At 36.8% G+C, this 13,103-nt stretch overlaps 1 protein-coding gene across 5 annotated transcripts in view; it reads right to left on the bottom strand.

Annotated features, from left to right (window-relative positions):
* Positions 1–13,103, bottom strand: part of ZDHHC21 (zinc finger DHHC-type palmitoyltransferase 21) — a 39,223-nt gene that overhangs the window by 18,145 nt on the left and 7,975 nt on the right. For all 5 annotated transcript variants that reach the window (XM_056324184.1, XM_056324186.1, XM_056324187.1 and 2 more), the window contains exons 4-6: positions 12,958–13,056; positions 9,761–9,872; positions 8,041–8,179 (exon numbers count right to left, since the gene is read on the bottom strand). In XM_056324184.1, the coding sequence (XP_056180159.1) occupies positions 8,041–8,179; positions 9,761–9,872; positions 12,958–13,056 (350 nt within the window). The remainder of the gene's footprint in view (positions 1–8,040; positions 8,180–9,760; positions 9,873–12,957; positions 13,057–13,103) is intronic.

Here is a 13,103-nt window from a genome sequence, read left to right as displayed (position 1 = left end):
ATGTTAAAGCTAGAGGTACCGAAAAGGAAAGGCAAGGAATACTACCCTGTCTTTCCTTCCTTCCTTCCTCCCTAAAAGATAACAGAATCATAGAATGGTTTGGGTTGGAAGGGACCTTCAAGGTCATCTAGTTCCAACTCCCCTGCCATGAGCAGGGACACCTTCCACTAGACCAGGTTGCTCAAAGCCTCATCCAACTCATCGAGGGACTGGGTATCCACAACTTGTTTAAGCAACTTGTTCCCATGTGTCACCACACCACCAGTAAAGAATGTCTTCCTAATATCTAACCTACATCTGCTCTCTTTTAGTTTAAAAGCATGATTCCTTGTCTTACTGCTACAGGCCCTGCTAAAAAGTCTGTCCCCACCATTCTTATAAGCCCCCTTTAGATACTGGAAGGCTGCTATAAAGTCTCCCCAGACCCTTCTCTTCTCCAGGCTGAACAAGCCCAACTCTCTCAGCCTGTCTTCATAGGAGAGGTGCTTCACTCTCTGATCATCTTTGTGACCCTCCTCTGGACTCACTCCAAGACATTCATGTCCTTCTTATGTTTGGGGCCACAGAGCTGAACACAGTACTCTAGATGGAATCTCATGAGAGTGGAGTAAAGGGGGAGAATCACCTCCCTTGACCAGCTTGCCATGCTTCTTCTGATGCATCCCAGGAGATGGTTGGCTTTCTGGCCTGCAAGCGCACACTGTTGGGCCATGGTAAGCTTTTCACCACCAGCACCCCCCAAGTCCTCCGCCTCACTGCTGCTCTCAACCCATTCTCCGCCCAGCTGGGGGCTGCCCTGACCCAGATGCAGGACCTTGCACTTGGCCTTGTTGAACTTCATGAGGTCCACACAGACCCACCCCTGTCAAGGCTCCTCTGAATGGCATCCCTTCCCTCCAGTGTGTTGACTGCACCAGTCAGCTTGGCGTCATCAGCAAACTTGCTGAGATGAAAGCTTCCACCACAAGAGACTGGGGCTTGCTGAATTACTAGTAAGAAGAGGTGACATCACTAGTGTTTTTTCTAGCCATTACACAGCCCTTGGGGAATCAAGGTCTCCAAGTCAATGATGACCTGTAAATCAATACTGGGCCCTCACCCAGCAATGTGTACAGACAGAACAGTGTTTTTCTATAGAAAACCAAACTATGTGCAGGAATAGAGTCTCCTGGTAACCAGACCTTAATAACAGAGCTACTTTCACAATTCCACATTGAAATAGAAACAAGTGACTCCACAAAAATAGAAAAAAAGACCATTAAAAAAAATCAATTTAAATCACACTGATAGTAATTATACATTTAGAACATTGTTGATTTACATAAAAGCTCAACCCAATTTTTACTATTCCTTCTGAGAGGTGAAAACATTTTCCCAGCTAAGAAAAAAACAACCAAAACTATAATAAATCAACTCCCAAGACTAGTCAATAATTAATCCATTTCTCTTCCAATGTATTTTGAACAGATCCTCTTGTTCAAACACCACTTTGGACTCATCAATCTCACTGCTGAGACAGCCCGCGCCCCAGCCTCCAGAATCACACTATCTGTGCTAACACAAAGAACTATGCAGCCTAAACCACAAAGCATAAGCACACGTAAGCTGGTATCACCAATGCGCAAACGCTCTCTCACAGCACAATGGCCTTTTGTCTTGTCGCAGCTCTTTTCCACATCAGGCCAGGCTGGCACATGTGGCCTTCGCACAGATGTTAAATCATAGTTTTAACAGTGTGATGCCTGCCCTTCAGGTAGCCCCTTTCTCCTCTCCTTTTTATCAACATCACAGCCTAACTGCTCAGTCAAACTTCAGGTCACATGGGTCACTGCCATTGTCTTTCTACTTCGCATTTACTACACAGCTCAGGTGTGCCCTCCGCGCCCGGCTGTTGCCTGTTCTAAAGATTTTGAAGTTCCCTTTAGCCACTACTTCTATCCATCCAGTCAAACTGCAAGGATTCTTGGATACTTATAAAAATGGATAGAAATGTGTACAATAGAAACTTGTCACAAAATAAGGACCAAAGTGTAGGTCTGTAGGATTATGTTGAGGAATGGATTACAAACGATGAGATCTGGAATCTTTAACAGGGCAAGATCTGTTTTTGGTTTTGCACAGAAAACCAGTCTCAGTGACACATTCACATGAGACTTCCTCAACCCCATGGCAGAACACATGCCATGTCTTCATTTGTAAGCATCAACCGTTACAGATGATCCCTGCAACGAATGCTACCATTGACTAGAAAACCAGCTATTATAGCTTTACTGTATCACACAGGAGAGAGGTCAAAAACAATGACAGGTCCAGCTTAAGATCATAATCAATGATACGACCACTGCTTCCAAACTCAACTTTCTTTTTACCCTGCTAAAAACAACAACAACAAAAAATCCAACCATGAACACATTCAATGGATCCTTGCCATTTGCAGTATTAGGTTATTTTCAAGGGTTTACAGTTTTCCTTTCAAAACAGTACACTCTGTCCAGGGGACAGAGCTTTCAGCAGGACCAACACAGGACTATTGTATCTGTTCCCAAAGAGACAAAGTGAAAAACAGCCTTCATAAATTTTCATTTACAATGTAAGATTCATTTATACAGTCTTAATTCTTTACTGAAATATGATATACACAGAAATTAATATACTAACAAAATATATTAAGATACTTTATCTTTCTCTTGGGGAACGGATACCTCATATAACACATGCTAACCTGCTTGTCTGTTCTCAGATGCAAATGCCCAAGATGTCTGTCCCAGTCTGGTGATGAAGTCAGTTGATCAACTTGGCTATTGTAAACACAGTGTAGAATACAGAACAAAGCCAGGCTGTTGTATTAAAAAATGTGAAACAAAAAATACAGACTGCAGGTTTTGTGGGAAGAAAAGGTACAAGGGAGAAAATTCATGTTAAAAAAAAAAAAATAAAATATTTAATTCACAGAACATCAGGTGCATTCTAATAAGCCCTTCTGTAGACACATTTATTATAATAACTACTGATGTTTTACGTAAAGCACTTTTTGATTCAGGACTATTTCAGGTCTACTAAATGAGCCATTTTCTAGCCTGATTCATGATTGATTTCTTTTAAGTGAGAATGGGAATAGCACTCTGATTCCAAAAACAATTGTCTACACAGAGTTCAATTCAAAGTGATAATTCTGAAATAATTTCAGACTAGAACCAGATTTTAAGAAAAGGCCTTACAATCTTCACATAAAAATGACTATCAATATATTAAGTTTCAACAAAACCTTATTCTCTCAGTTGTTCCTATCTTTTTTTTTTTTTTTTACAGACCATATGCTTATCTTCTAAATTTATTTCAATATTCATATACTATCCTTAAAATTATACAGGAAGAGAGCAGGCTTACGTTGGTTTTGCAGAACACTGAGAAGGAAAATGCTGATATATTTTATTTTTTTAAAAAACTCTCACATCCTGTAGGTCATTTCATGATCCTAAGAGTAAAGGTTTCCTTTAGATTCTCTTTACAAGATAAATGGACTTTGGATGATATGTATTTTTGGATTTTTAATTAATATTAGTTAATATACAATACTGAAATAAAGATTACTGTAAATAGTCTTCTCACAAAGTCTAGTATTTCCCAACATATTTTATTTGGAATTGGAAAAGCTGAGTCCCAGACAGAGCAGGCTGACATTGCCATAATGCTTCCTCCATTATTCTTCTTCCCTGCCTCAGTATACCAACAGAGCTCAGAAAATTTTAAAAATTAGCTAAGTAACAATATTTTCAAAATATACAATGGATAACTGCAGAAGCAGGAACAAAATAAAACTAATCAGGGCAAAGGGGTTTGGATTTTTATATGTCAGTGTTTTTTGCTATGACAATGATTCTAGCAACATTTCTAGCAAACAGTATGTATCAACAAAATTTCTTTTGCTGAAAAGATTAAAAGCCTTCTATGAATCAGGTAAAATATACCGCCAAATCATTTATTTTTGCTTCTAGTTGACCAGCTCTGTCTAGACACTGTGCCAGCACAGCCATTGAAAAAGCAACTACATAGCCATGAGACTAGTATTTATTCTTCTCATCTCACTATCCACAAGACTTAATACTTCCTGACCTTGACGTTTTGTAATGAAGATGCAAAATTAAGAACATTCCAGTCTTAGCCTCTGAAAAACACCAAAGCTAGCAGAGGCACTCATATGCTGTTTTATTCTAATTATATATTTTACTTCTGCTAGGATCTCATACTGAAAATTACCATTTCCTTCATTTCTAGCAGTAATTGTACTCCTCCTGCTGGACAAACAGAGGCAATAACCACAGTCTATCTGACAGTGTTTCAATTACAAGAGCCAAGAATACTATGAAGTGATTTTTTGCTAGAAGCTGAATTATTTTATCTCTATTGAAATGGCTTAACCCTTTAAAGATAAAAACACATTTTAATTCACAAGGAAATATTAGCATGCATACAGTTATCATATTTTTATAATGCATTAACCAGTACTGTGATAAAATGATTATTTCACAACACCATTGAAAGCAATTTTAATTCTACAGCTTTTGTGTTATGCACTATTTTATATCCAAAGAATAAAAATTAAGATGAAGGCACACTGCCAAAAAATTCACAAGTATGTTTAATGAGCAGGAATAAGATAATTCCAGATGGCTGTTCAGAAAATATTATCTAGTTTTTTTGCATCTGTGCTAAACCACTAGCCCCTGTTAATTCAGAAAATGTAAGCTCTTGGTTACAGCCAAAATTTCAACAAAGAACAGCACTTCCGTGAAAGTTAGAAGGTACTGCAGTCTCTGGAATGCCCTGGTACTTCAGCCTTAATTGATACACAAAGATTAAAAAAAAAAATCTTGCAGGATGCTTGCCTAAAAACCTGACTAATAGTAAGCAAATCTCACTGGACCTGTTCATTTGACATCAGAATTACGTAATTTGGACAAATTATTCTGTGGCACAAAGTTACATGGCACCATATCCTTTGCAACACTTTAAAAAATCGGCTTAATGGGGCTTTGATGCCATCTTCCATGCAGACATACTGACTAGACACCTAAACAAATTATCCTTAATTTTCTGTATTTGTGTGTGCCCCCTGTTTTACAGCTGAAAAACTGAGAAAGTTAAATACTATTCGTTATAATACTGGATTTAACAAAGGTCTGAACATACCAGACCTGCTGCCTCTACTGTTTCTCATACAGTGTAAACATATTTATCTCTCTGAGGCACAGAATGTTATATACTTTAACACAGATCCAGTTTTTCAAAAGGAAGAGTGTCATTTGAAGTGTCCACATATGCAAATTAATAAAGCCAATAACCACACAGCTAAAGTAAAACAAAACTAAAGAGAATAAATAGTTTTTTCCCCCGACTCTGTAAATTTAGGCAGCCAAACATAGGAAGCTGATCCACTCCTCAGGCAAATGCATTAAACTGGGTTAAAATAATTATTGCATATGTATCCTGCCTCCTAACCTGTCACATCTTCTAAGGTGTAGATATTAAAAGTAGGTCTTTCTCCAAAACACTTGAAATTAATCCAGTTAAACCATCAACAAGGTTTTATATGTAACAATTTTTTTAACTGTTGTTATTACTAATAAATATTTATTATTACCTCTTTAGAGGTTGTAAACTGGTAAATACGATTTTCCTTTTCTTTTCTTGCACAGGCCATATCCAAGCAAACCATCTGGTTCCCTTTCATCCTGCTCTTAAAAAGCAAGGCTAACAAACAAAATGTGGGTTCATTATCTAAAGTAAGTTAGTCAGAGCATTCAAGGGACTCCCATAATGAAAAGGAAATATTCTGCCATGAAATTACAATGTTAGAGAAGCACCGCCAATTTCACACAAAGATTTTATCTTTGGAAAATAACACTCCTAGAAGCATTGCAATACCAATCCAGTATACAGATCAGTATCACTGAGAAGACTTTGCCCTTGAAACATGCAAACCTGTACATAGGAAGCCTTCAGAACACAGAAAGTGTAAGATTACTCTGTTGGGAAAGGTAGCAGGTTAACTTTGTTTATAAATTAAAAAGAAGTTTACAAAGATACTGAAACTAGAACCAAAGGCATTTACCTTTAGTTACCTTTCAAAAACACTAACATTCCAAAAACCCAAAATGTAGTATTTAATTAGAAGTCAGATTTCTCCACTACTACAGAAAGACTGCAATACAATATCTCTTAGCTTGAATCCAGCTAAAACAAATGAAAATAGCTCCCTCAAATCTCACAATGTCTGTAAAACAGTGAATATGAAAAGCTGATCTGCAACAAACTGGAAACAGTGTGAAAAATCCGAGTTCTCCATTTTAAGAGACACATTTTATGTTTGTTTCAGTTTACATGGCAGTGTCTACAGTAAGATGCTCCAAGCAGACAGCAAATTCTACTCTTTTCCATATTTCTAGAGTCACTTAACCCATTTAAATGGAAAAATTCATATAGATGAAAAAACAAAAAAAATGAAATTCCTTTAGAATGTAAGTTATTTTAACAGAGATTTACAAAAATCCTCAACTTTGGTACATTCCATATAACTAAAGACTTGTATTTATCAACTTGAAGAGAACACTTTTATCAGTTCTAGATGATTCAAGGAGTACAGCCTTCCTACATTTTCAGCTTTCCTTTGACATATCATCTTCACATACGCTTTCTTGGGAACATCACGTCCACTACACACTGGCACGTGAGGAAATACAAAGCTTGGACAGCTATGCCCCATTCTTTTCCAGAAGTAGAATTCTTCAGGAAATGTAATATTCTTATAGCATTTAAGATACAAAATAATATAACGAACTTAAGCTGTTCCACAAAATGGAAAATGGGACTTGCCTTACCCATAACCAAAGGCCAGTCTCCAGCAGCCTTGAAAGATGGGCGTGACGTCACCAGCAGAGATTGTGCTGGGGCGTCACATCAATATGGAATAAAAAAATATGCAGCACTTCAGTACTTGGAAAAAAATCTCAACAAAATTTAGAGTACACTACCAATTTCTGGGATGGTCTAAGTTTCTTCACTTAGGACATCTGGAACGTTACCTAATTTTGAATATGCTTTAAACTTCTTTTCTAGGTTTTTCTCTAAGGTGCACTTGTCTAGTACAAATACAAGGTCTGTTTCAGATTTTGTGTGTAAGTTTTTATGCTTCTTTATGAGCAAGACCTCGTAACGTTCTCTTCAAAAGAAAGAGTATCACCTTTGCTGTTCTTGCACTTTCAAGCATTCAGCAACTTTCAAGCAAACCTCTTGAATATTCTGATCATTGCAGATAATAAACGAGCACCAGACACAGAGACTTTACAACTTCTATTCCACAACTGAAGAAATTCCAATTTTATTCCAGTAAGAAATTCCAAATAAATTTTTTACTCTATTCCAATCCGTAAGTCCAGTTTCTCTGTTTGTATGTTCAACTGCGTTTTGCTGATGACAAGTGTTGAAATACAATAATGGCATATAGTTCAAGTAAAACAAACTAAACAAAATTCTCTCCCTTAACCCATATGATCATTTCAAAGAAACACACATTATTGCTTCAAAACCAACGTACATTTTTCTCCTTTCAGAATGATCATATGTTTTTTCTCCTTTTTCTAGCGATACCAGCATTTTTAAATAGGGACTTAGGATAGATACATACTCAGCGTAAGTTCACACTGCAGAAAGTAAAAAAAACACCTGAGTACACCTAATTACCTTGCTTCTTCCCAGCATTCAGTAATCACCTCTAAAGGAGCCTAACTGGTTCTCTCCTCCTTTTCTAGATTTCTAAGAAAACTAATGTTGTGTTTCTAAACCACAGAAATCATATACCCTTTTAGAATGGTATTTTGCCACTTACCGTAAATCAGTTTGCTCCCTTGGTAACATACATCTAGTTGAACTCTCTTCACTGTCAACAGTTAAGCCAGCAGAAACACAGAGGAGTAGATACCAAAATAAATTACACTGCAGTACTAGCTATTTATTCACTTCATAGAGAAAACAGATTCTTACCCAGTTTTCTTTTTTCAGAGGCGAAAAGTAGTAGTAATGGCAGAAATCAAGTATCAGCGTATAGGAACTAAGGATCTGAGTGTAGAAACACAGCTGCAAAAATAGCCAATGATTGTCTTCACCGACACAATTATTAATCCTGCAGAAAAACAAAGTGTGTGTGTGTATATATATATATATAAAGACAGAAATCTAAACATTTTAACACTGCAGTTATGATGTTGTGAATAAGAGAAGCTATGCTTATTTATGGAGCAAACTAAGAACCACTGACTAATCACTCCATCTTCAATCAAAGTGATGGTCTCTACGTCAGAGATGGCATTACTGTGAAGAGTGGTTTCCTTACGCTGCCACTTGAGCGTAGGTTGCATTACTGAGATCACTGCTTAGAACAGGAGACATATTTCTCCATATCTTCATATAGCAATGATACTCCTACAATTTTAAAAATAACTGTTACTTGAGTATTACTTAAAATGTCTGCAAAATTTCACAGCAATACGTATTTATATTCTGCTACTCAACACATTGGACTGGTTATGAACTATGCAGAGTCCAGAAACTGGAAATGCAATTGTATGGTTTGAAATAAATGGGATCACACGGTACCACAATGACAAATAAGCATGACTTAGGAAGGAGCTTAAGACACAGAAGACAGAACAGGCATCTCTATTCAGAAACTCCTTCTGCATACTACAACATAAAGAAGTAAAGGAATCACAAGGACTCTAGAAATACTAAGTACAAGATTCAAAACCTTTGAACTCTAGGTCTAGTCTGCTTCACAGAAGTTACATGGATGCAAAAAATGTGGTCAGGGTGCAATTTCATACAAGCATTGGCACAGACATCAGTACCAAGCCAAGCCATAATGACAAAAGCACTATACTGGCACTATCTTCTGAAGTAGCGATTGGCAAAAAGGGTAGTTTGAAAAATGGTTAAATCAACATAGGATTCTGACATCAGTTCTGTCCTCTGCAGTTCATCATTGTTATCTTGCTAGAAATGATACCTCAGAACTACTGACAGAAATGTTTACTTTCATTTTAAGCTACAATCAATCAGTTTGAATAGAGAATTTTAGCCAGATTAAGTCATTTTAACTGAAACTAGTTAAAGAACACTAAAACAAGCAATTTCACTACAAAATCAGAGAAGCTATGACAAGTGGAGCATGGTATGACAGAGTAACATTTTCTATTCAGCACAGCCATTTGGCAAACTAAAGACCAAGAACTGTCTGAAACCATGATCTATTTTTATTCTTGTAAAAAAAATGCTGTTATGCTGAAATTGTAATCTTTTATTTCAATCCAATAAACATAAATAACATTTAATTTCCTACAAAAAAATATTTTTTTCCAGCATCAATAACTAAATTGCAACAAATCAAATCTGCAATGTACAAATTAATTATGTTAAGAACAGTTCAGGAGTAAAAATTCTGATTCTTTAAACAAAGTATGTGACTCTTCCAGAACTATATGGCATGTAACAATTTGACAATGATAAAATGTTACACTGCAACAGTTCTTACTGCCATTTTTACTTGTAGACATGATAAAAGTCTCAAAGCTGTTCTTTCCCTGCTCTAAACACCAAATGATTAAGCACTACTGGGAAAGAAATAGGACAAATGGGCAACAGTCAAGCCCTTTGAAACGGTTCACTAAAACACAGCAGACTGTTAGAACAAATGTCCTGGTCTTACCATGGACAGTGGTGATCCATCCTCCTCACACAATGTCCACAACGACTGCAATGGTGTGAACGCTTTGGTCTCAGCATATTACATTTGTTACATAATTCCCAATATTCTCGTTCTAGGTGAAAATATAAAGACACCTTAGACAGATTTAAAGTTAGTGCAGCCTGCTCATGATAAATCTATATGCTAGTGATTCAAAGAAAAAAAAATTCTATGATCTGAGAAGGGTGAACAGCAAATAAAAATTTTTTCCCCACTGTCACCTTAATTAAATGGAGGTTATTACTGCCACTCTGTGCCAGCTTTCTTCTCCAAAATCCTGCTGTCTCTTACATATTTCTAGGGAGTAATTATTACAGCACAAAAGCTGTCACACAAACAAGGAAGACTGTAATTCAATAATTTTCTTACACATCCACTGTGAAAAAGAATCTATCCGATAGAATCATCAAACAATTCCAAAATCTCCTGAGGAAATACTGGGACTCAAATTTGTCAAAGATAGCTAACTAAAATAAAATACACAATGAAGACTTCAAGAGCATCTTCCGTTTCAAAGCATTTTAAGACACACATCTCACAAAATGCAATTTTACACATAAGGCAACTAAAAACAGATAAGAGGACAGGCTTGTATTTAAAATTAACACACTACGTTTGGATGCCTAATGTGAGACTCTTTAAGCTGATCTTGAGAAACAGAATACTTGAAACTACTAGGAGCTACTATCGCTCAGCTTAACTATTATTTATCTCAAATGGCACCACCCAAATTAGAGGAAGCCTTTAAAAATGAGAATTCAAATTATATATTCAGAAAGTTCACAGATTCATAGAATCATTTAGGTTCACTGAATACAACCATAAACCTAACACTGCCAAATCCCACTAAACTATGTCCCTAAGTATAACATTTACAGATCTTTTCAATACCTCCAGTGATGGTCACTCAACCACTTCCCTGGACAGCCTGTTCCAGCGCTTGTCAACCCTTTCAGTGAAAAAATTTTTCCTAACATCCAATCTAAGCCTCCCCTGGAGCAACTTGAAGTTGTTTCCTCTCATCCTATGGCTTGTTACTTGGGAGGAGACCAACACCCGTTTCACTACAATCTCCATTCAGGTAGGTGTAGAGAAAAATATTCAACATGGCATCTTCACATGGGAAATAAAGCACACCAACACCGTAATACTTCCATTCACAAAAGCATTTATTTTCTTTCTTTAATTAAAATCAGTATATCACTGACAATCTTAAATAATTTGACTGGTTATTTCTACCTAAATAGAACTTCTTCGCTTCACAGAAATTTCTTAAATCCCAGGGTGGGGGGTGGCGGGTGGGGGGGTGGAGGGGTGGGGAGGGGGGGAAGCTTCTTTTTTACAGCAGGTCATTCTGGAATTTCATATGGTAAACTATGTAAAGAAAATAAAGTCAAATTTAGCACTTCTGAGCCACCTGCAGGCAGCTCTAATCTTGTCTTTTTTGCTGCAAAATAACATTCGGACACTGGAAGTAAAGAAGCCCAATATCTGAGATCATTAAACTAGCAACCACGCCAGATGGAAACTGATTTACAATCTGTTCCCATAAATCCAATGTCACAAAGGTGTCACTCCCTAACAGGGAAGCTATCAGCAGAGTTCAGGAACATTCCAACCTCATTTTTTAATAAAACTTATACCATGCAAAAGTGTATCTTCCTGTCAATCTTGAGAGTACCAGAGAACTGAAGTGCTACTTTAGAAAGTATAAACCCCCTGATATAGCACATAGCAAATCATAACTTCAATGTCACAGTTGAGCCCAAGTGCTCCACCTTCAGAACTATCTACAAAGAATCATTGCCATATGGAATGCATGGAGCAAGAAGAGTCTGGAGAGCTATTCAAAGGGATCCCCTAAAAGAGAAAGAAGCATTTGTGCACAACGGGAATTTATACTCATCCTGGTATTTTGCAGGTAAATGAACATTCAGTCATAAATGTTAATTATCTGTAACTGCACTGAATGTCTTCATTCTCCAGCTCAGGTTCCAGAATTCACGCTGTTCTTCCTACAGCAAAAACATTGACTGGTAAACCCAAGTCTGAGCCACCCTGCATTTTACTGGATCAAAGGATCAGTTACCAGGAGCAGAAAACACAGACATGAGATTTTCTGTGATCGGTGTTTCACATCTGAATCCCAGGGAGATACATCCCTTTACACAATCTGCTGCCTAGTCTGTGTGCATTGTATCAGCACCGAGGCTAAACAGATCACGTTTCCAAACACATCATCCTAGATTCTCATTAACATCAGGAAGAGAGAGCAAAATGTTAATCCTGGCACCCACCACATTGCAAAACAAAACTGAAATATGCACTCCTCACTGCATTTGATACATTTTCTACATTCAAAAAATATTTTCTGTTCATGTGACAAAGCTCATGCTGCTTAACAGCCCTACGCCATTCTAAACTGCTATGCAAAAGCAATATACATTGGACAAGCACCTTTGATGCATAGCATCAAACAGTTAATTTAAAATATTCGCCTCTTCTGTGGAGAATTATTAAGGTTTCAAATTCCCTCCAATTTCTGGAGCATCAGATACTACACATGAATTGTGGGATAAATTCACAAGGACAGAAGGGAATTCTCACAGTAAGTTGCTATTCTATAGCAATGCAATGTAACTAGTGTCACGTTTCTTTTGTTAACAGCCCATACAAACATAAGTCACTGAAAAAAAAACCCTGTAAAAAATGCACAGGTAAAAACCAGCATAAGAATACCTTCCACTACCACTTTCAATATTTCACAAATCTACTTAGAAAAAAGCTGTAGAATTATAACCATCTCTAAACATCTGTAATTAAATATTATCAAGTTACAAGTATATGCAGTATGTTTGAAAGCCTAGAATGCAAAAAAAATTCTTCCCATTGAAAGATTTCCTAGAAGTTCCCACATAATTAAACTTCTGATGGAATACCAGTTTTGAAAAAGAAGTTTTGAGCCTACACAAGGGAAAGTGCTAGAAATGAAGACATTAAGAACAGTGGCAAGCCAATTTTAATTTCATTAACAATATAGGCTTCAGCAGAGATAGCTCATGGTTTCCATCAAATCTCACAAAATCAAATTGATTCCTAATTATTTTGAGGACATTAAAAAAACTTTCATTTGATAATATAGAAACAACTTAATGTACCTGTAATTGGTATCTTTGGGTTTTCAGGTAGCTTTCCTGGATCAGCTATTGAGGCTCTCAGTAATGAAGCTATACAAAACAACGAGCAGAAGTAATAACCTGGAAAAGTAAATAAGCATTTGTTAGTCTTTTTCAGGTGTACAAAA

This window comes from Falco biarmicus, chromosome Z, assembly GCF_023638135.1.
Source record: "Falco biarmicus isolate bFalBia1 chromosome Z, bFalBia1.pri, whole genome shotgun sequence".
NCBI classification, from domain to species: Eukaryota; Metazoa; Chordata; class Aves; order Falconiformes; family Falconidae; genus Falco; species Falco biarmicus.
This window is presented reverse-complemented; position numbering and strand designations above follow the sequence as displayed.